We start from the raw sequence: 25,717 nt of genomic DNA, 5'->3' as shown, positions 1-25,717 counted from the left end.
ACTTAAGTAAATGCATTTAGGTATGTTCAACCACCGAAAAACAGTGATTATAAATGTCCTGTCAGATCGATGGAAGGAAATATCATATTTTACTTATGGACATAAGTGAGTAAAATATAAGTTTTATTTCGAGTCAAACATGAATGTCAGTTCGTTGTGCAGTCATTTGCTCTAAGCTTATTTGAAACATTTTTTAACACCTTACAACTAACATTGTTGCAATATAAAAATGGCAAACATAAAATTCTTTGTATCTATTATGGTTGCTACCCACCAGAAGTCAATTTATAAAATCTTAAATACTGATGGATATTCAAATGTTGGATTTTTTTTCATAAGATTAAAAAAGGCCACTGTTTAAACGAGCCCCGACTGCATACACATTTTAAAAAGAAGTATATGTTTGTTTTTTCAAGCGGTGTGAAATAAACAAGAAATTATCCTGAAAGGACTTTAACAAAACCTAAACCTCGAGCAGCACGTTTTTCTGGAGTTTCACATGACAAATACGTACAAATTCTAAATAAAATATCTTTGTTAAGTCCAGAAAGGAGTAAGTGAGATTAATTTGTAACCACGAACTACATATGAAATCACCTTCCCCGTTAAGTACAGGATCAGTTCGTATTTTCTTCGCCTCTTCGCTTCGCTGTTGGTTTGTTCCACTCCGCCCCACTTTCACTGGGTTGCCTGGCAACGGCAGTCAGGTGACTGTCTGCAGACAGAACATGGCTGACCTGTCAGAAGACCAATGAGGGAAAGGCCAAATTTTGCATAATCGATCTTGTTTTTTTTCGTCGTTTCGGACCACACTTGAGCGTTGTGGACAGCGTTTGACCAGAGGTATTCAAGGTAAGCCTGGTGGCGTTTAGTTTTGGGCGGTTATGTTACTCTGTGTGGCGTTGAGCAGCAATAGCTACCGTTGGTGTCGGCTAGCTAAGTTAAGCTAGCTGCTAGCCAAACAGTCCCGCTTTCTCTTCCAGAACGAAAATCTCGTAGGAGGAAATAACATTTTCGCAACTGTTTGTGGACACAGTATGTTACTGTCCGCAAATTTGTAACGTTATTGCAAAGCCAACGCCAGCTTGACATATAGCAGTAGAGCTATACAAGTTAAGGCGAAGATGAAAGTTAAAGTGGGATTTATCTAGTGGTCTTTAAGTGGCACTGGGAACTAGTGAGCAGCTACACATTCAGGTAGTCTTCCTATTAAAAGGAAGCGAGAGAATCTACACTTCGAATTGTGTTTTTGGATTAAATCTATAAACGTTTATTCTGACCCTGTTTTGATTGACTGTTATTTAAGTCCTGCAATAATCTATAAAAAGATACTTTATTGTTGCCTTAAATGTCTTACAGAAGAATGACTGACGGCATACACATTATTGTGAATAACACTGACACATCACACAAAGAAAAAGTTTTTAATTAATGATTTCTTGATCTCTATGCCCAGTTTGTTTTGCTATAGGGAGTTTTAAACCTTTGACCAAAGGGCAGCTGTTGATATGGGCTGTTAAGCTGTTAGTGGCTTCATATCTGATTTATTTGGTTATAATAATTTCCTTGATTCTGAAGACTCATGCCACTATCCTGTCACAGACCTGATTTACTATGTTACCTGTTGAGCTTATGCTAAGTAGTACAACATTGCCCGGTCTAGCAAAAACTATACCTAGTTTAGTTTCTCAGTGATACATGTGAGTGCTGTTTGCACAATGTCCCTGAGTTTTTGAAGGACCATACATGTAGTTCATCTGACAGAAATCGTCCCTCAGTTTCTATAACCCAGTGATCTTTGTAGTTACTCTCAAATTTCTAAAACTAAACATCAACTCAATGGCTTTGTTCATGACTTGTTTCAGTTTATAGCTTGGGCTTTTGCAAAAACTTGCAAAACCCACAAATTGCAAAATACAGCTTGGTGTTTATTTCCTCCAACAAGCTTTCACATTCAAACAGTATAGCTCTCCATTTTAAGGAGAGACAGGTTCAGATTAACCCTTTGATGCACAACATGGGTCAAAGTGACCTATATTCAATGGAAAATGGGTATCTCTTGACCCATGTAATGCACAGAAACATGGGCTACATTATGACAGACAATTTTTTTTTCTCTTATTTTGCATTTTCCCTTCATGTTGAGAAAGGCATTTTAATACTTGTGTAAATTATTAATTCCATTAATAACAACAAGTGATCTGATTGCAGATGAGTGGGTTGCCTGAGGGAATGGCAAATGGCCCAAGCAGAAGTGAACACTTAGAGAAGGATGGTCAAATATGGGAGAGACCATGGAGTCTGGAAGAGATGCGGCAGAACAGTGCCAACTGGTCCTTGGCAGCTGACTCAGGGGTAAGTCAGACGTGATGTATTCACCTCTGAAGTAGGCCAAGAAAACAGTAATTTATCATCATTTCTCGTATCATCAGAGGAATATTACAGAAGTGCTTTAAAAATTGTAGTAGCTAAGAAGATTGTGAAATGTGCTTTGCTTTGTTGTAATAAAAGTTACCTTGCAACTGATCTTGTCTTAATAGCTGTTTTTCTCTTCTTCACAGCTCTTCCTCTTCCTCCAAGACTTCTCCCAGAGAATGCTGTCAAAGACACATGAGATTGAAAAGCAGTTAGACAGTCTGATCCGTGACACCAAGGCCACAGACAGCTGCTTGCACTCAGTCTTCAACGACTTTCTAATGCTCTCAAATACACAGTTTATAGAAAATGTAATGTATATCATCCTCACCTACAGCACTTGTGTTGTTGTTCAGTTTTATTTGTTGTACTATAACTGCAGTTGATGAATATTCTCCATACTTGCTCATGCATTGACTGAAATTATGTAATCGGTCTGGTAACCGAAAGGTCTTTTTACCGTGTGTCCTGTTGCAGAGAGTGTATGATGAAGAAGTAGAAGAGGCTATTCCCAAGGCTGATGCTTTGGAAAAGCAGCCTGAGCAGGTATTTTAACATAAAGCCAGCATACGTTACTCACAGTTCTTGAATATTCCCGTAACTGTAATGTTTTTATCCCTTAAGGAGAAGACTAGAGAACAAAAAGAGGCAGAGTTGATCCCTAAGATGCAGGAGGCTGTAAATTATGGGCTCAAAGTGCTGGAGTCAGCCTTTGAGCATCTTGACATCAAAGCAGGAAACTCTGACTCAGAGGACGAGGAGGTCACGGACAGAGTGGAAGCCATCCTAGAGCCAAAGGTGTGCTGTAAATCTTGAAGCACAAAAGAGGATTACTGAAATTTCTGCAGAAATGCACATAGCGCTGCGCCTTTACATTAATGTAATTCAGTCTGTGTGTGTGTTGTTTCCTTGTCTTTAGGATCTTTATGTGGACAGGCCACTTCCATATCTGATTGGTTCTCAGGCCTTCATGGAACAAGACGATGTTGGACTTGGTGACCTGTCAAGTGATGGTAATATACTATTCAGTGCTACAGATTACAACTTTCTCAGGCCTTGTAAATTTTCCATTGGCACTCACACATTGTAGTGTCTATTTCTGTCATCCTATTTGTATTATTCTCTCTTCAGAAATGTCAGTTGACAGTGACAGAGACAGTGTGATTGAGAGTGAAGATGGCAAAGAAGAAGTTGTAAGACTCTTTCTCATTCTTTCACAGTGTTTTTTCAAAGTTTATTTTCACTAAAATGGGAAACCTCATTGTTTTTATTTACTGAACAGCATTCAGACGATGACTTTAATCAGGAGGAGGATGATGGCCACAATATTATTAAAAAGGTAAGAAATATATCTGTTGGCATTTCAGTAACTACATTCTGTGCTAAACAAAGGTATAATTTTGGGTTCTCTGACACTTACCTAGAAGTCATCCATGATGAGTTATGATGACGATGAGGAAGATGAGGATGAAGATTCCGACATATTTGGAGAATCGGACAAGGATGACGATGACGACACAAAAGTACGCTTGTGCTCATAGAATAAAAATTACCAGAGTAGTGTAGACACATATTTTGGATTTTTCTTTGTTTTTGTAATATCAGTGTGACATCATTCAGATATGTTGTAACCTCAGTGACAAACATCTGCTCTGCTTGTTTTCATGTCATATTCAGAACACAGGTCCTTCATCCTTTGCTGATGAGCTCGCTGCCAGAATCAAAGGTGAACCAGTTAACAAACCCGATGGAGATCGTGCATGTAAGTCCTTGTCATTATCAAACTGTCATATTATGTCACTCTGGATTTTCTTTTCTCCCACTCATCATATTATCCTTTTGTGAAATTCAAAGAGTTCGAGCTAACATTTGAGATTTACACAGAAGGCATGTTCCATCACTGCATGTGCATGATCATGAGTCTTTTCTTTCTACCATGCCATTGGAAGCATTGACATCCAAGAAGAAAAGTAAAGGCAGAAAAGAACCAAAGCCTGCAAAACCACAGGGTAGGACACTCATTCATCTTCATTTCAACTTGAATTGTTTTGTTTAATTTTGCGTTAGTTATTTCCACAGCGGGCCTGGTGTTCTAAATACGCTGCTCAATGCTGTTTATGTACATTCTAACCGCAGCTGAAGAAGACAGCGATGACATGTTTAAGCCACCGAAGATGGATGACGATGACTTCTCCCCATTCGGAGGGAAAAGTGGCCTCTTCAGTGGTGGGAGAGGCCTGTTTGACGACGATGATGATGTATGTATAACTTAATTATTTGTATTGCTCTCTCTGATTCAACTTAATTCCACATTATGGAAACCTTGGCAGACAGAATTTAATTTGTGCTGTATTATGCTTTGCCTTCAGGGTGATCTTTTCTCTGAGGCGCCAAAACCTGCCGTGCCTGAAGAGAAAAAAACACTGAACGAAAGCACAAAAAGCACAGCTCAAGCTGCAGGTAAGACAGCATTACAAAGATGTGTACAGACGTTTTGAAAAAAGCGAACCAGTACATTGGCAAATAACTTTTCTTTTCCATCCAAGAATCTAGCAAACCTAGAAAGAAGATTCCAGCTGGTGCCGTTTCAATATTTCCAGGTAGTTAGTTATATAACGGCTAGTATCAGTTTTTTGTCTGCTTCATCATCCTTGAACTAATCAAATCACTTTCTCTCAACAGATAACAGCCTGTTCAGTTCAGGGAATGAATCAGATTCAGAAGAGCGCAAGGAGAATGGGACTGCACCTCTTAAGACAAGTGCTGCCTCCAAACAGGTTCCTACAGGAGCAGCAGCTGGTGGAGGAGGAGGTGGGCTGTTTGATGACGATGATGAGGATGATGACTTCTTCAGTGGTAAAAGCCTGAAAAAGTCTGACTCTGGTAAGTGTGTGAAAATGGGCTCTTAAGTTTCTTAGTTTAAGTTAAGGTGGGATCCTAATCCTGAGGCCTTCCTGTGGTGGTTGTTCTTCCCTTTGTTTTCAGCTAAGCAGGAGAAACCCAAACCCAAGAAAGCTATCGACCTTTTCGACGACGATGAGGATGGTGACATATTCAGCAATAAGTACAGTGCACCAACTCCAGCTCAAAGCAAGAAGGATGTAGTAGAAGAGCAGGTTAAACCACCTGAGAAAAAGGTAAAGATAAACATGCCAAGTGTCTCACTGCTGCTGAATATGATGGCTTGTGTGCATGTCATACTTTGTTTGGTATATCTATATGAAGTTTTTTGTGTCGCTGTGTTTTCTATTCATTGTTATGTTTAGATGCCCGCAGGGGCCATCTCCATGTTCGGTCCTGGGACTAAAAGCTTGCTCAGTGAGGGCTTGAAAAAACGTCAGCCTTCTACCAGCGAGGAGTCTGAGAAATCTGAAGAGGTCTGACTAGACCATTGTCTGTTTTTATACTCTTGGCAAAATCAAATTTGATGTGTTTTCACATGCAGAATGGCAGCTAATCAACCAAACAGGACTCCATTGGACTTCTTTCACCTCAGTGTGCAGGCCATCTAGCACTGGAAAAAGCTTTGCACTGTCTTCTGAAACATAGATTTGAGTGCCTTCTGAAGAAAGCCCAAATTCAATTTACTTTGGAGGACACTGCTCTCCTTGGCTTGTGTTGATAAAGTTCACTTCTCTTCGCTCTGACAGTGTTTTTTTTTCAAGACAAAAACAGAATTTTCTCAGAGAGAAAGTTTCAATTTAGAAAGTCATTTATTATATATATTCAGTTTTTTGTCCTCATGTTGTGAATTTCAGAATGGTCCTGCTCGTGATGTTGGGAAAGCTGCTGTCAAGCAGACTCACAAACCCCAGACCAGAGGCCTCTTCTCTGATGATGAAGACTCACAGGTAAGGTTCTCAAATATAAATGGGGACAAAATGGTAACGGTAGGCAAGGCAAGGCAGCTGTATTTGTATAGCACATTTTATACACAAGGGCAACTCAATGTGCTTTACATTAATTATTTTAATTACACTCTATTTTCATTTGGCTTCTGCAGATATTTCCAACCACCCCTAAGGGCCCACCTAAACCTGAACCTACAAGCCAGGGCAAATCCAGCAAAGCCCCTGTGTCTTTATTTGATGATGAAGAAGAAGAGGTGAAAATAATTCCACTTAACGAAACTGAATTAAGTTATGGTAGTGTTTGCCGAGAATGCCACACTGTAATCTGTTTTTTTTTTCTCCTTACAGGATCTGTTTGCATCTGCAGATAAGTCTAAACCAAAACCTAATCAAGCTAAAGCCTCCACACCACAACCCAGTAAGGCTACATCCAGCTCCCTCTTCAGTGATGATGAGGTATGACAGTAACAAAAGTAATATTTTCCTGCTGCCTACCAATATTTTATTGAATGTACAATATGATGTGTGATTTACTTGCATGACAGGACCAATGGTTAAGTTCAAAAAGTAGTGCAACAAAGCCAGAGACAAAGACAGGAGGGATGAAACCCAGTGCCAGCGCCCCATCAAGTCTCCCCAGTGCAAAAACATCTCAAAAGAGCAGCCTCTTTGACGACAATGATGACGATGACTTGTTTGCTCCAACAAAAGAGTCAAAGTACTTACAGCAATATTATTTTTTTAGTTACATTAGAAACCAATGAAATACATTTTCTCACAGTTAAAACTTATTAAAACCCATTTCATCATAATTTACTACAGTAAAGTATCCTTTATGAAATATTGTATTGTCATGAATGCTTGACTATTTTCTTGTGCTTTTCCTCTTCATATAGTCAGAAGAAGCCTCAGAGAGTTGCTCTTTTGTTTGAAGATGAGGGTGATGAAGACAAAGGATCCCTTTTTGGCATTAAACCTGCTGTTAAAACAAACGCTGCAGCCCCAGCAAAAGTGAGTGCGCCAACATATTTTTTGTATTTCATGTTCGTCTTGGAAAGCAATCTTGTTTTAAAGCTTCTCTGCAGTGAACTTTAAAGGTATTCATACTTTAAAAAAAACAAACAACAAAATGACACCATTTGCCATAGCAAGAAACTGTAAAAACTAAAAGAATTGGCAGATTTTCAACTTAAGTGTCAAATGTGATGTAAAGATCCATCAGGAAAATTAACCAAAAGCAAGCATAAAACTGTGATATTTCATTTATATCACTTTACTCTACATGTCCTGTTAACAAAATCACCAAAGATAAACCATATACACCAGATCCTATAAAATACTAAAAATTCTGAACTCTTCAGTGCAACTGAGAAGCTGCATTTCACTCATTTAGGATCAACAGTGACATTACAAAAATTCTGTGAATTCAAGCGAGCTTGAGAGAAAATAAAACATAGCTGATAATAGAGTTATAATAGAATAAATTTAGCAGGGCTCAAAAACTTTATACAGTTGAGTCATTTCTGTTTTTGGACAATGCATTCAGCCTTGTGAAATATCTGTCCAAATTTGATATTTAGAGTAGTGTGAAGAACATCTAGACTGTAGAAGTTAAAATGTTATTGTTCATTATCTATGACTGCTGAAGAGACATCTTTGAGATCTAGCCATGGTCGTTCTGTTTCCACAGAGGCGCAGGACTTTATATTACAGTAAAAAATGAGCCCAAAGTGAATCTAAAAAATGTGACAGGATCAAAAATTACCCATTAACGGCTTGGCGTTCAGGGGGTTCAAATTAGATTCTGTTCAATTACATCAAGATTACTTCTTTTCTTTAGACAACTGATGCACCCTCTCAGCCATCCTCGCTGTTAGAGAAGCCTGAGGAGGTTACAGTTTCCCAGACAGCAGCCAAGGAGAAGCCATCAGAACCAGAGAAACCAGCAGCAAAAACCCCCGAGCCACTCCCAGCATCACCATCGCCGGAGAGCAAAGAAAGTAAAAAGCCTGCTGGAGCAGTCAGTCTCTTTGGAGGCATTAATGTTCTTGCCAACAAGCAGACAAAGAGCCCATTGGATGATGCAGACCAAGATGACATCTTCCTCTCTAAGGACAGCCCACCACCGTTTGTGAAGAAGGAGGAAAAGAAAGAAGAGAAAATCAAAACAAACACTGTTAGTCTGTTTGACGATGAGGAGGAAGATGAATCTGATTGGAATGATCCGATATTCACGCCCAGTAAACCCACAGCAAAAAAGACACTAAAGGTTTGTCTGCATTACAGTAAACCTAAGAGTGGGGTAAACAGTTGCATAGTTGTCCTGTTTCTCTTGCAGCCAATTTATTAAAATATGTGTGTTTGTATTTCATTTTGCAGCCTGCAGATGAGCGACCGCAGGCAAAGAGCACAGGTGTGTTCCAGGACGAAGAGCTGCTGTTCAGTCAGACGCAGCAGAAGGACAATGACCCAGATGTTGACCTCTTTGCCACCTCAGGGAAAGCTGCAGTCAGTATATGAGATGATCTTTTCTATGTGCATGTGTGTTTCTGTTCTCTCTGAAAGTATCACATTTTACTCGGCTACATACTGAGTTTTACATCCAGATGTATTTGACTAGATCCTAAAGATACGTCACTATGTTCATTTCTAGAGCTCCAAGCCCAGCTCAGTGAAGCCAGCTGCACACAGCCTGTTTGCAGATGATGATGAGGATGACCTCTTCAGCTCGGTCAAGCCAAAAGCTCCTCCTCCGGTAGCAAATAGATTTGTTTTCTTGTGATGACATTAAGACTGGATTCCTGGTTGTTTAGACCTGAATATTACTTTAGAAATAACATAAACTGTACAAATAGTCACTGAACTAAACCCCTCTTTTATGTTCATTCCCAGAAAGTAGCAGAGAAATCCAGTAAACCAAATGACAGAGCACCACTAGCAAGTCCAGAACCTGTATCTGAGACTCAGGTGAGTCTACTGCAAGCCTGTAGTATAGCTTCACTATCACCATATTATGCTTTTGAGCCATGAATACATACAAATGCGTGGCTATAGTTTTGATTTAGGATGTTTTTTGTTTGTATTATCTAGTTTAGTTTGCCTATTAAAAGATAGCACTGTTTCTAGATGAAGATCGTAACAGTTTTCTTTGGATAAAATTCTGATCTTACTGTAATCTGACCACACAGAAACCTGCACCAAGCCCTGTAAAACCTAAAGATTCCTCATCAAGGATTGGGAAACTTCAAGTAATCATTTTGTTTTTATTAAATCAAAAGTCTTCATTCCTGACATTTCATTCTAAATCTTTCTAAGGAAAGACTGTCCTACTTTCACTGGCATTTTTTCTCTGTTGGAGTTTTTTCTATCTTGTTTTTTCATATTCCAACTTCAAACCTTGGCTGTGATACAACAGCAAAACTTTTAGAATGAAGATAATTCTCTGTTTCGATTCAATTTTGCTTAACTGGAAGAACTTGTTCACTCTTTCGTGCTGTTTCCGTAGTTGTTACGCACCCACCTTGCTCTTGCATCATTTCCATCCACGGTCCTGGATTCTCATGCTATGCTGACTCACGTGCTGAGAAACTTCATGAATATAGAGTAGCTGAAAATGAATATTGATGAATGATTGTAACTGTGATTCTGTTGTTTTTTTATGTTCAGTCCAGTCTGATGATCAACCCTGCTGCGTTGCTCCCTGGTGCTGCATCCAACATGCCGGGGGCTGTAAGCGTACTGCCTGGCATAGCTGCTAGTTCCTCCTCTGGGGTGTCCAGCTCCAGCCTGAGCCCCAGCCCTGCCACAACGCCTGTAGGAGCCCTGGCAGACAGTGAGGGAGCAGTGAGCTTTGACAGCCCCATCCAGGTTACAACACTGCAGAGTGCACACAAGGTGGATTTTTAATGCTTGCATTGTTCACTTGGTATCTGTAAGTCTTTAAGTTCCATTGCTTTGATTTCTGAGGCGATATTGTCAAATCATCTCTCATGCAGAGTCGTGCAAGAGGTTCTGCACAGCGGAGACCCCAGTCCAGAGCAGCGAGGCAGCAAGCAGCCCAAAGATCCATAGAGGATATAGAAGAGACCCAAGGTGGAGATGTTCCAGGGCCAAACCCCAGTCCCTCTGGTTTAGTCTTGCCTCCACCAGACAAATCCAGTCATTCACGCACCAGTCCATCACTACCTAACGCAGCTACACCTACAGCCCAGCCCACATCGTCCCCTCCTCAGCCCTCACCATCACAAGTCCCCCCAAGACCCTCTGAACTGACACAGCCAGTATCGACAAACACCGGAAAGAAAGACTCTAGTAAGGACAGCAGCAATAACAAAGTGCTGCCGTCCTCTGATGATGATGATCTTTTCGGCTCTGACAGTTTGTTTGGAGCAACGTCAAACACTACCACACCCTCCAGCAGACAGACTACCAAGACCACACCTCCTCAGGCCAGTAGCGCAGTGGGATTGAAGAAGGACAAAGATAAAAGCACACTTCCATCTATTTTTGATGACAACACGGATGACCTTTTCCAAAAGGTGAAGCCAAGGTCAACCACTAAGAAACCCAAGGCCTCGTCCTTTTTGGAAGATGATGATGATGATGAGGACCTCTTTGGGCTGAGCAATAGTTCCACTCCCACGTCCACAAGTAGTAAAGAAATCAAGAACAGCAGCAGTTTTTCAAAGCAAGATTTTTTTCAGGTACATTTATTTTATATTTATGGCAGTATCAGTGCCGTAATGAGAATATGTTTTGTTATTGGCTGATTTTCTTTGTTCTCAGGATGAAGTCGCCACTGTGCCTAAAGTTCATAAGAAGCACAAAGAGAAGACCATTGATGCCAGTTTGTTCGATGACAACATAGACATTTTTGCTGACCTGACAGACACCAAACCAAAACACAAGTCCAAGACAAAGGGAGAGACCAAGTCAATTTTTGATGATGACATGGGTAAGCACCAATAAAACACACACATTCAGATTTTTTTTGATACCCTCTATTTTGTTCCTGCCTTTATTCAACTGGCACGTTTAACCAAATACTATGCACATCTCTCTGTTCTTTAAAGATGACATTTTCTCACCAAGCACAGTAAAACCAGTGGCAAAGGCTCCCCAAAAATCAAAGAAAACGCCTCCACCCCAGGAGACCAGTACAGCAGCGGATTCAAGCGACATATTTGATGACCCACTTAATGCTCTGGGCGGGAACTGAACTGTAGTTTTGGATTAGCCAGATTTGTACAATTGTGGATTAATTCTTTTGTCATTTGGATCACTGAAAGATATCAGATACACTGTTGATAGAGTATTTATTCATAGAAATTCATATAAATACTGTGGCTTATTTTTGGCAGATAAAGACCCAGATAAAATTATCTCCCAACAGCATTTCCAAAATCATCTTGGCATCATAGTTATTATATAGTGTTAGACTTTATTATACATGATAGCACTTTATGAGCATACCGTATGCTTAGCCTCAGAGCCTGCAGAAATTAAACGGTAAATTGTTTTGTTTATTTTGTATTCTTTGGCTTCGCCATGTGAGATTCCATGTCTTTGGGTTTGTGCCATATCATGTTCATGAGAAATCAATATGTTTACTTACTGTCTTAGTCCTTTTTGACAATGTTTTTATTAAGAGATTCATCCATTTCTTAACTTCGGCTGTGATGAAAAAGAAAATTCATTTTTAATAACTAAACAGAAACATATTTTATTCTGTCTGAAATGTGTGATGATTTGCAGTTGACTGTCTTTGATCTGTGTTATGTCTGTCGAGACATAAATATTGATCGTTGTCTGATATTAGCAGGAAGCCCGTTTCAAACAAAATATTATATCAGATTTTATTACCACGACTTCAGTTTCATTTTGAGGTGATTAAGGGTCAATGTTTTTGCTCAGGTCAGGATTACTAAAGTAAAAATGGGATTCAAGCTACTCCCTTTTTAGCTTTTAAATTGAGAAACCACTGGGCTGTTGGACTTTCTCTAACACTTTATAGCGAGTGAAGGTAAACCCATAACTTGCTGGGCTTTGAGCATTGGCATTACAGCTTTTATGACTCCCAAGATAGGATTGAGAACTTTTATATTGGCATGTTAGAACAGAAATTGGCACATTTTCAAAACACTTTCAGAACCAGTGATTTAAGCACTTATTTGTGCGATGATTGATTTTTAAGCCTCTGATATTACAAATATAACGACGGTTGTGCAGAAAAGTTGTTTTCTGACAGTCAGGGTCAGCATACAGGATGATGTGAAAGTTTTTCACGCGACACTTGGTTGTCCCGCCCACCTCACCGCTTGACAATTGGTTCCTTTGTCCTGTCAATCATATGAAGTCATAAAGGTGTTGTTCAGCCGTCTCTGACAGGTATGGTGATGTTGCCAACCGGGGGATCACGGCGACCGACAGCGGTCCACAGTTCGTTCCGTGTGTAGTTTTTACGGTTAAGCGTGATGAAATGCTGCTGAGCTTTGAACGCAACGTTTCCGTCGACGGCTACACAGGACGGACAGCTCTGGAGCCCGTGGATGTAGCCTAGCTGCCTGCTAGTCAGCCGCTGAGAAAGGTAGCCATTGTTTGAGTTGTTGGCTAACATGGCAACGAAAGCTAACGCTAGCAGCGTCGGATAGACGGACTTCCCTGCTGAAATATACACAGAAGATACTGGTAAGCCTGTTTTAACAATAAAATACAAATCTTAACCGGGGTTTTAGACTATTGTTAAAACTGTGAGATGTAAAATCTGCCTGTGTGACCTTTCTCTGCTAACCCTAGCCGCTGGAATTGTGTTTAGACGATCCCCAACTCCATTCATCTTCGTTGTCAGGGAGCTAGCTAACCTACTTCATATCTTTTTTTTTTTACCAACCTAGCCTGTGGCTTCTCCTGTCAATTACAGTTTTTTTATACGGTTAAATACTGCTAAAGCATAGACTTTATCTGCGAATAGGGTCGTATATAACTTGACAATCAAACCGTTTTTTTTAAAGAAGATGGCTTGCTCTGGAAACCCCCTGGTCTTTAAATGGGTGCATCTCAGGCCTCATATACCAACACAACAGGGTCAACAATCACAAGGCGGTTCATCTTCAGTGTTTACACTTATATGTAGGTTCCAGTGGGTATTCAACCCCCTGCCAGGCCTCTGTAATGTCTTTAGTCAATTTAAAGATCCAAGTTTACCTGGTAATTTGGGTTATAAGTGCCCTGGACAGCAGCCCGTGGACAAATATACTCCAAAATACTTAGGACCAAGATAATATATTATTGTCTTGTGCTAATCTTATCATTCCCTAACCATATAATATATAATAGTTCGCAAGGGAAAAATTCAATCTGTATTATACTGGTATTTCTCTTATTAAGTGATAGAAGGGCATGCATTCAGGAACCAAAGTGGTCAGCGTTGTATCATAATTTGGCTTGCCTGTCTTCTTTGCAATGAATAAAAGCAACAATTGGTCTGAACTGCCTCTCTGATTTTTCCTGTCAGATGTTCTCGGAGTTAAGTGACACTAGGGATGATCTGCCAAAGGCTGTGGTCAGCCGCAGGACACCTCATACCACTGATGGGCTTATGTAACGCACCTGATCTTCTTGAATTTTGGCCAGGGCCTTTAGTGCTAAGCTGAATGTTTTATGAGAAGGTTGCACATGTCTGCTGCCACTGAAAACATACCCTTGTTCTAAAACAATTGCTCCACAATTTAAAATTTACCACAACACAGTTTCAAAGTACAAAAGGGGGCTTTAGCACACTGCTCAATTCACTGCCTCTGATAAAGACACAGCAGTGTTAAAGTCTCTTTGCCTAATGAAATGCTCTGAATTAAGCAGTGTGCTCCAGCCTCCTTTTATACTCTGGCAATTTGCTATCCGTGAGCTGAGAAGCACCGCTTTTAACTGCATTTTGCTCGAAGATGCTTGGAGAACTCTGTTTTGGCAACATAATTTCGGTCAGACAGTTTTTCATTACATGTGCAAACATGTTTTTGTGAATTTGTCTGATCCCAAAGTTCAAACATTAACTGAAAAGTGTGAAAATCAAACTTACTTTGCTGCAAGAGGTTAACTTGTAAAGGCTGAGCCAACTTTTAAATGCCAGTGCTTTCACAGCTTAACCTGTTGGAATCAAATACTATATATTTACGACATTAAACTAAAGAGGCAGGTTGTGTTTAAACTGATCAAACCTCTTTTACTGTGATGGTCATGTGTTGTTTCTTGTCTCTGCTCACAGCTGTGGTCATCCTACATGATGTGTGACAGTAGTGCGATCAATGAGCAGTCCCTCTGTCCCTCATCTTGGGCCAGCCCCCCCATTCCATCTTCCTAAAGTCTCTCTCCCAACCTGCCAAGATGACCGACAGGAAGGAGCCACCCTTCTTCAATGATGACAGCATGGGAGCTTTTCAATATAAGCTCCCTTTCTATGACACTATGGAGCTCTTCATAGAGACCCTGACAGGGACCTGTTTTGAGCTGCGGGTGTTGCCGTTTGAGGCTGTCATTTCAGTCAAAGCAAAGATCCAGAGGCTGGAAGGTACAAAGCTCACTAGTATACAGTGTGCATGTTTCAATGTGCTGTCAGGGAATTATGTCCATTTTTTTGTAAGCCAGGTTATTGGATTTATTGAGTAGCTAAGCTGTAGCTATTTGTGAACTTAGACAACATGGGGTACAGAAATTCTTATTTTTGAATACTGCATGCTTACATCTTGTCACACTGTGTGTTTGACAGACTGAATATAATATATAAAGTGTTTTGTTCAATCTCCTGAAGTTTGCTATTGTCTAAATAGCTGCTCTGCAGAGCCAGTTCAAAGTTCTTGTTTGTGCTTTTAATTTGAATCAGAGCTACTTTCCATGTTTAGTATAACTTCAAAAATGGATGGAGAAAATAATAGGAAGTAAAGTCAAGGTTACTCTGAAGTTTAGAGCTTTTACACTTATTACTATACAGCTTGGTCAGGATTAAGTATGACATTTAGGTTTCATTTGAAAATTAAGCTATTGCCCATTCGTAAAGAGTAAGTCTGGGGTGACCTGTCCTAATATAAAAGTCCGTGTACAAGCTTGCAATGCCGTCTGATCGAGCAGTGGCTGTTTATCAAATGTTCTGTCACTCTGACACATTGCATTGCATTTTTATTGTTGCTCTGCCTATTTATACACACAGAAAAATAGATAAATAAATAAACAGAACTGGTGAGCTTGCTACATCATAACACCAAACTATCTTAATTATAATGTGTAGCTGCACCTTGGATGTGACGTTTAAAGCTATATAAGAGGGTCAGGCTGTTTGCTGAGTTTGTAAAAATGCAACTGCCAAATAACATCATTACCACAACAAATCTGTGAACTCATCTGTTTGCTTACCTCGCAAGGGAGGCAGTGGAGGCACCACAGATAAACACAGAAAGTTCTGTTCTACAATATTGCATCGGACTTGGCTGCATGGATTGGAATTAATTTTAATTAATTGTGTCTTGGCTCGCATTTAAAACGACTCTCTCTTCTTTTTTTTTTCATAATTTTGACCTTAGCTGTCCTGTAAGGGTGCTTTGTTGTATATCAAGATGACGTTGCATATCTACATTCCTCCCTGGTGTTTTGCGTTTTGGTCAGAAAAGCCTCTCTGTGCTCTGTGTGTGAGAAGAGATCTGTCAGCCAAGCCTGTGGGTTTGTGATGAAACGTACCACTCTGCAATGAAGGGACCACTGCTCACTCACTAACACTGGCTCACCTCCAGCGCCAGGTCACAGCGTTCACGGGTTGTGGGCATAGAGCTCTCCCTGACTGCACATTCACTCCATCTTGTTCCAAGCTGTAGCTCCAGAGTATTCATTAGACTGTCATTCCCCCAGTAGAGTCTTATTTTTGTGCTTTCTTTTTAAAAAATGTTAGATTCAGTACAGAAATAGTGCATGTGGGGTTGGTTGAACTTCAGAGTCAGTGTTACTGATTCTTTGAATTTACACTATTTTAGTTGTCATGCATCTGCTCTGTGATCTGCTGTCTTTCAGCAATTACATAGTCCTGTCTTTAGGGGGCAGACATTAGTCGTCTTCGAGTGGATTTTTCTGTTTTAAGCATTCCTCCTTGTCAGATTAGTGAATTTATCTTATTAAATATAAACAGGTCCTTGTCAACTTTTGTTGTTTTCTCTCCCACTCTCTCGCTCTGTCTTTAAAGGTATCCCTGTTGCCCAACAGCACCTCATCTGGAACAATGTGGAGCTGGATGATGAACATTGTCTGCATGACTATGGGTAAATCTATTCCACACAACCCTTCCTGTCCTTCAGAGCACTGACAATGAGGCAGAATCACATAGACGAAAGGGCTTGTTAGAGGAGTTGCAGGCAATGTTTGAAAGCAAACTGTACATTTAGAATCATTTGCAAGTGCACTTCAAAAGCATTCCTGCTGTGGTGGTGACTCCCTCTTAATTCAGTTCAACATGTTGTGGATGAGCCAGAGATATGGTGCTAGGAGAGACAAGGGACATATTTGGAGAGCTGGCCCTTCCACTCTTCAGTTTATGAAATGCAGAACATCACCCTGCAGTGCTCTGCTGGCTGCAGATGGTGGTATTGTTATAAATGTTTGTCACTTAATTTTCCACATGAACAGCCTCTGGTGAGATCTTGCTAGACTCGCCGATCACACTGTAGCACACCTTTTGAAGTTTTGGAAGCAGAGGCAAAGAGTAGGCAATGAAACATCTGTTCGTATGCAACAAATGTTCCAGTGGAATTCCCAGTCCTGTTGTTAAGTTCATCTTAAAATCATCCTGTCCCTTGAAGGGCTGTTTACTGTAGATCAGAGCCTCTGCCTCAGAAGTAAAGCCATTTTTAACATAAATGTAAAGATGTTGTTATTCCCTTCTCTCCCACATAATCTGCACACGCTGAATTACTGTATGGTTTATGTTATGTTTTCCTGTGATACTGAAAATCATTTTGATTGGTTTGTCAGCATTGCAGAGGGCTGCACTTTGAAACTGGTCTTGGCTATGAGGGGAGGTCCAATTAACACCAGGAGAGGTAAGAAATGAACTAAAGAATTGTACAGTCATGTAATAGCCTGACATTTGTAGTTTTATAATATATTATAATATTTTTAGCTAAATTCTATGAGTATTTTTTCCAATTTTAACGACAGAACCTCCTCTCTCTTCTCTTGTCAGTAACCATGGAGGATCCTGTCAAAGAAGTGACTGACCTGATGGACAGCACTAAGGATGAGAGCTGGGAGAAAAGCCTGGCTAACAAGCAGGTCACATTTGTGGTCTATCGTGAGGGTGACCAGCTAAACTTCTTCCGAGTGGTTGACAGGGGAGATGGTACCTTGACCCCTCTCTCTGAATCTCTGAGGTTGGGACATTGTTATAATGTTGGTTGTTTCATGCAGTTGTATTTTTATCTGCCCGACTAATGTAACTATGTATGCAAATTGAATTGATCCAGGAGTTTTCTTATGTAGGTCCCTTTCAAACACTCCAAACAAGTGGCACAGATTAGAAACAAACAGACTGAATTGTATTAAATGTGTTTTTTTTTTACATCTAATGAAGAGTTGAGCATTACATTTTTTGAATTAAAAATCGTGGAATGCGGCTGAGTTCATGTCCCTTTTGTGATGATAAATGTTGCAGTGAGCACACGCACCGCTTAAGGGACAAAACTGCATTTTTGTTTGACACTGTTAGCTTGCTAATTGGATACTGTTTGTCATGTTTTCCAGTGGTGGCTCGGTGTACAATGTGTTTGCAGAGGACGAGGATGGTGAGATTTCTGCAGCTGCACAGCACAACCTAGAGAACTCCATCACAATGAACAAAATGAAGCTGCTCAAAGCCAAGATGGAGGACATGAACCTCAACAAGAAGGTAGGAAGCAACTGAGACCACAGAAATCCTAAAAATTTTTACTCCCGTTTGGAAACAAACATGGCCTCCACACAACATTTAGTCTCGCACGGTTTATTGATTTAATGAAAATGTCTCCTAAATGAAGACACATTTTTTAATAAGAACAGCTATCAGATTGGTTTGTGAAAGTAAATTTATCAACCTGAACCAAGGCCCTGCACAGTCCAATGAAGATATTTAATTATTTGTCCTAAAACCATCATCAAAGTGAAAGCCTCTGATCTAGTACGTGCATCAGCCCTATGTGTGCAGAGCTTTTCTTTCCCGTATTTTGATGTTTTCCGGCGCCTTCTGACCTGGCATTCTGAATTCTGTGATCTTCTCAAATGTATTTTCTTCAGTAAAGGAAAGAAACAAAACGATATTTCCGATTGTCGTTACATGGGCTCCTGCTTTTCTTATTCAAAGATTGAAAATGGTAGGCAGCAATCGTTTTGCATAATGTAGGCATACTGTACCACACACTAGTTTACATGCTTTGTATGAGGATGAAGCTTTTTATTACATTAAACTGCGCTGTCTTTGAAATGTTCTTAAATAATTATTTCAATCTAGTGGTGAGAGAACCACTATGATTGTACAATTTTACCGAATGGGAAAAATCATGAGAATGTACATGACATTTTAAAGGGTCCTCTCATATAGTTTGACTCTCTGTCCATGTCTTTGTCCTCCAGAAGTCAGCAAAAGTCAAACCACGGGCCCCTGTCAGTCCACATCCCTGCGTTGGCTCTCTTGGGCCTTCCAGCACTCGACACCATCATCGCCTCCTTCGCTCGCTCCCACTGATCAGCCAGTCTCGGCAGTCAAACGCCCCACTACCTCCAATTGCAGACCATGAATCCGTTGACCCCTCTGCTGCTGCGACCTCCACCCACTTTTCCATCCCTAGACGGCCGCCTCCCTCTTTCCCCTCTCCGTCTTGTTACATGCTTCAGGAGGAGGAGCCATGGGAGACATGCCCACCATTTGCAAAGATTCGCCCCCCTCCCAAAGTGTCTCGGTTGGACATTGGCAGCACTAGGTTGATGAGGGACTGTGTGTACCCACAGCTCCCACCGTTGTGTACCAGGCGGCCACCTGAAGCTACCTTTGACCCAGTTGAGCCCTCAGGGGAGGCTTTTGGGCTGGGTTTGTTAGAGGAAGCTGTTGGACTGGTGGCGCCAACACAACCTGGTGCTCCATTTGGGGAACTGTTAGACCCTTTGAGTCTGGATGTGTCCACACAGCCAGAGGGAGGCCGTCAGTCCCTCGAGGTTGGGCCTCAGCACCAGCTGCCCCGCTCCCCCACCCCACTTAGTACCTGGACACTTGGGACAAGTGATACTCTCACCAGCAGAGCTGATGGGACACAGCTTGGCACATCATTTCACATCAGCCCTCCCTCTGCATTACCTTCCTCCACTTCACCTTCAGCCAGACTGCTGTCTCAGCCTTTTGATTCCACAGTGTCCTGTTTACAGCCTAACCTTCAAGCACAATCCTCAGTGAAGCCAGGCAACACGTCTCCTCACCCCTCGACCACCTTGGCAACTCTTCCACCTCGTCTTCGTGGTGTTAAAGTAGAATCGCCTGGCAAGAGACCAGAGCTCATCTCCAAAAGAGAAGCAAGAGGCATCACCAAGATGGCAAACCAAGCCTGTAAGGAGCCACTAGGGTCTCTCAGCAACTCTGAGCTCTTGGCTTCTCTCTCCACAAGGGCTCCAGACAGCAGAAGCAGCAGCAACAGGGACAACCTTGGAGAGAGTCTGGGTCTTTCACTGGCATTGCCTCCTGCCACTGCCTCAGGACAGGGCAGCCTTGGCCCCAGGCTGCCATCCATCCCCACTAACAGGCTCTTTCAGGATGATCTCATCAGACAAATGTCACCGTTGCACCGAGCAACAGCCTCTTACATGGTGAGTGCAGATAAGTGTCAGTGTTAGCTGCTAAGACTGTTTTAATTTTCAGCTTGTGGTTTGCTCTTCAAAGAATTTGAAGTGTTTGGAAATCTTTCAGTAATGTGTTCTAGTGACTGTTTTCATTTGAGTCTGCATAATAATGACTGCTATAATCTAGTCTCAACTCACAAAGTAAACAGATGCTTGAATTTAAAATAGAGATGGGTGATGAGAATGTTTTTTTTTTTTTGCTTGACTTGTCTCACTATTTGTTATAATCAACTGAACTAAATCATGCAGTTTTAATTAGGATTCATCCTTCTGATATAGTTTTTGTCTCTTTTCAGTTGATCAGAATCTGATTTTCAATAGCTTTGTAACGTTTTTGAGATTTCATGCTGTGACAAATTTCACAAGATTTCTGTTTAATTATGTAGAGAGAGATATTAGTCATGCTGTTGTGATGTCCCGAGTTTTGTCACAGATAGGGCAGTAATGGTATCTCCAAACCGTAAAGCAAAGCACACTATTAATTACCACACATTAGATCTGTGTTTAAATAATGCACTAATAAGCTCCTCCTTGAACAGTTACCTTGTCCTGCTGCATGAACAGTACCATCTGCATAAAATACTAAACATTGCTGAATATGTATGTAAGGTTCAGTCCCATTGAAGATACTGTACATATTTAAAAAAAAAAAAAACAATATGCATAGTGGCAACTTTAAGAGTTGAGTACTGAAGTTTTATATGGATTTGGTCTTAAAATATTTTAAATTTCCTTTTTTTTTTCCAGACCAACAACACTCTTGCATCAGCCGGGGGAGTTGTGACTTCATTTGGGACAATAGGTAAGACAGACACACAAACACCTTTGTCGTCATGAAGTCGTAGTACATAAAAATTGTTGTGTTGAGGTGGTTGGCATAGACAGACTTTGCAGTAATGTTCAGTATTCTATTTTCAAAATGCTGTGTGAGCCACATATGATGATCAAAAATCTTTAAAGCCTTCAGTGTATGTTGTATGAGTGCACCACAAGGGTGTTAAATATTCATTGTGTCTACGTCTGCAGGAGCAGCACAAACAACGCAACACCAGCTCTACACACCAGCTTGCTCTCTTATTTATATCGGCCACAGATATGCTTAGTCTGTTTATAGAGAATATAGATCAATACACCAAGTAGTGAGTCAGGATTCTCAATTTTCCTTTATTACTGGGCCTTTGTTTGTCAGTCTCTCAGTGTCTGTGTTTTGTGCAGGCTGAGCATTTATTAGCCGTGTTCAAACTTGATTCAATCAGCATCGAACAACTCAACCAATGACTGACCATGAATGACTTTTCAGTGAGTCTCTATTTTCAACATTCCATTTTCACTTTGAGAATTGTGGGGAAAAATGCATAACATATCCAAAAAAGCTCTTCAGAAAACATTAATCCTGTCCTCAAGCCCATTTGTTCTGTTTCTGACAGAAATCTGGGAGTCTGTTTTTCTTCAAAACAACATCATCTACAGCTTTTGGCCTTTTTGGGTTTTACTCAGTCTCACTAATTCCTCCATAGAGATGTCTTTGATCATTGTCTAAATCCAAGGGATTCTTGAAAAAGTCTGTGTGTTTTCAGCCTATTCAGGTCTGGTCCCTGAAGGTGCCACTCAACTACAGTCGGACTTGAATCCACTTTATTATTGTCCTGCCTATGTTGTTATAGATGTTGTGCTGAAAAGTGCATCATCCCCTACGCTGTGAGATGGTTTGCGCTTGAAACCATATTTTTCTAAGTGCCTCATTCTTGGTTTCTTATCTTCTCGTTCAGTCTATAAAGAAGCATCTTCATAATTTGATGTTCTCCCTCCATTCTTCACTATGTGATTGTAGCAATTGGCAGTCAGCTCTCAGGGCTCATTTGTTGTCTCGCCAGAGCAAAAAGCCTTTTTCCTCATATTTTGAGCTTTTCGAGGCAAACATTTCACAAACCGATTTAGGTGTTTTTCTTAACAACAGAGAATCTTCAGTCTGCATGAAAGAAAAATATCATTTTTTAGATTTTGTTTTTATTGATGTAAAAATGTTTTTCACATTGTATTCATAACTCATGGGTGTCCCAAACTTCTTTGCAAACTATGTAATTCATTACTGATTACTGACGAAACAAAAACAGTGGACCAAGCTTCTAAAAATAAATGAACGATTAGATGATATTTACTTTCTTTCAAAGGAAAACTAACTTTCCTTTTTACTACCACATAATTCTTTCCAAGAAACTTGGAAGAGATCTCTAGGTATTTTTGATTTAATGTTCATAGAAACCCATTCAGCTCCAGGAACACTTAACTTTTACAGACATTTTTCCGTGCTTTATTAAAACAGTGGAACCTCTCTCTCTGTCATTAGCGACTAAACTGCAGCACAAACAAAGTGAGCGGTTTCAATGAAGATGTCAGTGACAAGTGAAACAAGCTGCGATACTCTCTCCCTCGGTGCAACATTAAATGACTCACTTAAGGATTAGGAACGAAGGAAACTTGATTGGAGCAACCCTCAATTACAAATTCAAATAATTTCTTCTGTTAAACAGAAGCAGGAAAATGTACTTGGGGCTGGCTTGACCTTAGGACACTGTAAAGTCAAGACCTTAAAGTAAGCTGTACAGTGGGAAATTTTGCGGGGAGAGGTTTCTCTGTATTATTACTTGTCTGTATGGTAGCAGACATACAGACACAATACAGGAAGTGCACATTCAATCCTACAACCAACTACAATCTGCCCTACTTCACAGAAAAACATAATTGTTTCAAAACAGTTCACAAAAAAACTGTCAGAAATTACATCAGTACACCTAATTTACCTGACATCAATTATTTTAAAATGCACACGTTATTTTTAACCAAGCTTGAAATTGCCTGTCAAGACTGACATAGAAACTCTAGATAACGAGATGCGAATGTGACAGTTTGAGGAAGTTTATTTTCTTTTCTTTGACTATCAGGTGATATTATGCAGACATATTTCCTGATATGAAAACACTCTGCATGTGCTCAGTGGAATGGCAATAAAATGGTCGACCCAAAGCGAAGACTTGTGAAGCTTGCAGAGAAATGCAGTGGGACTAAAAAAACATATTGTATTTCTGGCTACTCTCCAGTTTGTGATGTCACGACAAGTGTTTAGCCTTGTGACCATATGCCTGAATGCACCAACCAGAGAGAAGTGCTCTTTTCCTCCTTTTCATGACTCTCATGTTGATCTAACCTTTCATAGTTTCCTGATTTAGTGTGATAAATCTACCTTGAGTAAATATACATGTCTGAAGAATGTTATACAGGTACAAAGAAAGGCAAAGTCAGGTAGAAATACTTGAAATTGTACCATTTAAACGAAGAAGGCAGAGTGAAATAATGTGGAGTCATCCCCAACCTTTATGTTTCATGATTCGACAGTGGTTCCTGTTGAGTACAATAAAAAAACCAAAACTATTTCCTCTTCTCTCAGGCACTCCAGCATACCACCTACCTCCAGTCAAGGCTCCCACAGGCACCAAGAAGAAGAGTTCAAAGCACTGCTTCCTCTGTGGCAAGAAGACTGGTCTGGCCACCAGCTATGAGTGCAGGTACGAGTGCCTCCAGCACTTCCACCTGCCCTCAATCACTTACACACACTTGCTGCCTGACTAAATCAATTCTCTCCCTTTTTGTCAGTCTTATCCTTGAAACAAGCCTTTTAGTACAAAGTGGTCTTTGCCTGGTTCATCCATTTTGTCTGTCTGCCACATCTCTGTTCGCTGCTTGTTCTGCCACAAGTTATTAGCTTCATCAAAGTTTCTCCCCACGACATTAGTGGATCACTTCCCCCTCTCGGGTCTTGTCCGGGGCATACGCACTGAATCTGATGCAACAGGATGCAACTCTAATCTCTCAACATCGGCCACTTGAAGTGGTTGAGCTCCCTACTGAGTTCAAAGCACTGTTCCCAGTTTAGTCAAATTGTAAACCTTTGTGATTAAGTGAGTAATTGAATTTACTCAGAATGAGTGCTGATAAATGACATTAGAGAATAGTGTTGCTGTTTTACTAATCATCTAGTAAGAACAGAAAATTCAAGCACACTGAAGAGGTATTTAATTAATATTTAATATGAGTAAAACTTTATTATGAAGGTGAATGGTTTCATTTGCTCACTCCAAAGTCTCAAGAGGATTATATAATGTAGTGTAATTTCTATCACATTTTTTGTATACACACTGATACGTCTGTCTGTTTCAACATTTCAGGTGTGGTCACAACTTCTGCGCGACCCATCGCTACGCAGAGACTCATGACTGCACTTACGATTACAAGAGTGCCGGACGGCGATTTCTGCAAGAGACCAACCCTCTGATCAGTGCTCCCAAGCTGCCTAAGATCTAAACCCTGTACCTGAAGACCTACAAGTCAAACTGACCCGACAGGGGCGGGGAAGAAGTTTGCAAAGACAATTCTAGTAAGAAGAGGAAACTTATACACCACTGTGTGCTTTTTTTTTTTTTTTTTTTTTTTTTATCAGCCAAGTTTGCTTAAAACAAGCCAAGTGTGAACAAAGACAAGCAGACTGAAATGGCACAGAACTAATTATCACCTTTTGACAATGTGAAAATGTTTATCCTTTTTATCTATTACCTTGTTCTTTTTCCATTGCGTAAAAACAAAACAAAAAAACCTGTGCATGTATGTAGGTAGTTTTTTTCAATATATCTGCTGCACGTTCAGACATATCTATTTTACTTTTGACATCTTCTTTATATCTTTGGTTTTTTTTTTTAATAGGACCGCTAATGACTTCATTTGACAAGTCTTTGACAGATGCACTTTAGAACTATCATATTTATACATTTGACTTTCCTTATTGTGGGGGGAAGGCTGCATACATTTCTGTGTTTGTCTTACAAAGTGTTTATGTTGTTGTTGTTATCCAGATTTTTATATTCTGCACATCTAAATGTCTTTCTTACGTGGGCACATACATACCAACATCACTAATGAAATTTTTCTTAAAAGAACAGTACATCCACTTATTGATGAAGTACTTAATATTTATTAATGAATACTACTTATTTAAATTAAAGGTTGGTTTTGAAATAGCAGGTATGCAATGTGTGTAGGTGTGAATGTCAGTAATCCGTATGACTATCGAGTAAACTGTATTAGGACTGTGGAGTGGGGGTGGTTATAGTATTTATGGTGTGTCTACAGTAAGGTGGTTGCCATAAAAAAAATCTTTTGTAAGTCTTTTTTATTGCTCAGCTGTTGCAAAAACTTTAAATGCTGTTAAAGTATCTACAGGGGTTTGATCTAATAAAGTTTCTTTCAATACATGTTGTACGCCACTGATGTATGGAGCAGTTATTGTTTTTGTGTTCATGCTGATTCCACTATTCTGTAATAACTTTTTAAAAATATTCCTGCTGTGTCTACAAGGCTCGCTGTTCTAATTCCTCATTTGCGCGTTCAAAATGTGACCTTTGCTTCTTCTCACTCTTAATAGTTCTCATCACATTGCTGTGAACTAAAAAGGAAATGGTTTTCTCTTTGGTATTGCTCGCTCATTATTGTCACATTAAATACCCTCTCCT

The 25,717-nt window shown here is 40.2% G+C and overlaps 2 protein-coding genes across 4 annotated transcripts; both read left to right on the top strand.

Moving 5' to 3' along the window:
• The first annotated feature begins 703 nt into the window (after nucleotides 1-703).
• On the top strand, nucleotides 704-11,991 carry washc2c (WASH complex subunit 2C). 3 transcript variants are annotated; one of them, XM_023263884.3, is made up of 31 exons: nucleotides 704-852; nucleotides 2,212-2,355; nucleotides 2,562-2,726; nucleotides 2,893-2,961; nucleotides 3,040-3,213; nucleotides 3,335-3,428; nucleotides 3,547-3,608; nucleotides 3,698-3,754; nucleotides 3,840-3,938; nucleotides 4,093-4,177; nucleotides 4,365-4,424; nucleotides 4,552-4,673; nucleotides 4,785-4,875; nucleotides 4,962-5,015; nucleotides 5,098-5,298; nucleotides 5,401-5,552; nucleotides 5,682-5,792; nucleotides 6,174-6,266; nucleotides 6,419-6,520; nucleotides 6,615-6,722; nucleotides 6,812-6,984; nucleotides 7,163-7,277; nucleotides 8,107-8,535; nucleotides 8,646-8,774; nucleotides 8,920-9,021; nucleotides 9,159-9,233; nucleotides 9,455-9,514; nucleotides 9,933-10,160; nucleotides 10,262-10,969; nucleotides 11,052-11,220; nucleotides 11,339-11,991. In XM_023263884.3, exons 2-31 carry the CDS (start codon nucleotides 2,212-2,214, stop codon nucleotides 11,482-11,484), a joined length of 4,377 nt encoding a protein of 1,458 aa, XP_023119652.2. In that variant the 5' UTR covers nucleotides 704-852; the 3' UTR covers nucleotides 11,485-11,991. The 3 variants fall into 3 exon arrangements, with proteins under 3 accessions (XP_023119652.2, XP_023119655.2, XP_054874349.1); XM_023263887.3 differs by lacking the exon at nucleotides 4,365-4,424; XM_055018374.1 differs by lacking the exon at nucleotides 9,455-9,514.
• Nucleotides 11,992-12,407: 416 nt separating this feature from the next.
• zfand4 (zinc finger, AN1-type domain 4) lies at nucleotides 12,408-25,466 on the top strand. Its single transcript, XM_023263914.3, has 10 exons — nucleotides 12,408-12,953; nucleotides 14,527-14,829; nucleotides 16,486-16,561; nucleotides 17,271-17,338; nucleotides 17,482-17,668; nucleotides 18,039-18,183; nucleotides 18,903-20,123; nucleotides 20,904-20,958; nucleotides 23,602-23,719; nucleotides 24,380-25,466. Exons 2-10 carry the CDS (start codon nucleotides 14,646-14,648, stop codon nucleotides 24,513-24,515), a joined length of 2,190 nt encoding a protein of 729 aa, XP_023119682.2. The 5' UTR covers nucleotides 12,408-12,953; nucleotides 14,527-14,645; the 3' UTR covers nucleotides 24,516-25,466.
• The last annotated feature ends 251 nt before the right edge of the window (nucleotides 25,467-25,717 follow it).

The sequence above is a fragment of the Amphiprion ocellaris genome, chromosome 16 (assembly GCF_022539595.1).
Source record: "Amphiprion ocellaris isolate individual 3 ecotype Okinawa chromosome 16, ASM2253959v1, whole genome shotgun sequence".
NCBI lineage: Eukaryota > Metazoa > Chordata > Actinopteri > Pomacentridae > Amphiprion > Amphiprion ocellaris.
The sequence above is the reverse complement of the archived record's forward strand: the minus strand, read 5'-3'. Positions and strand labels throughout refer to the sequence as shown.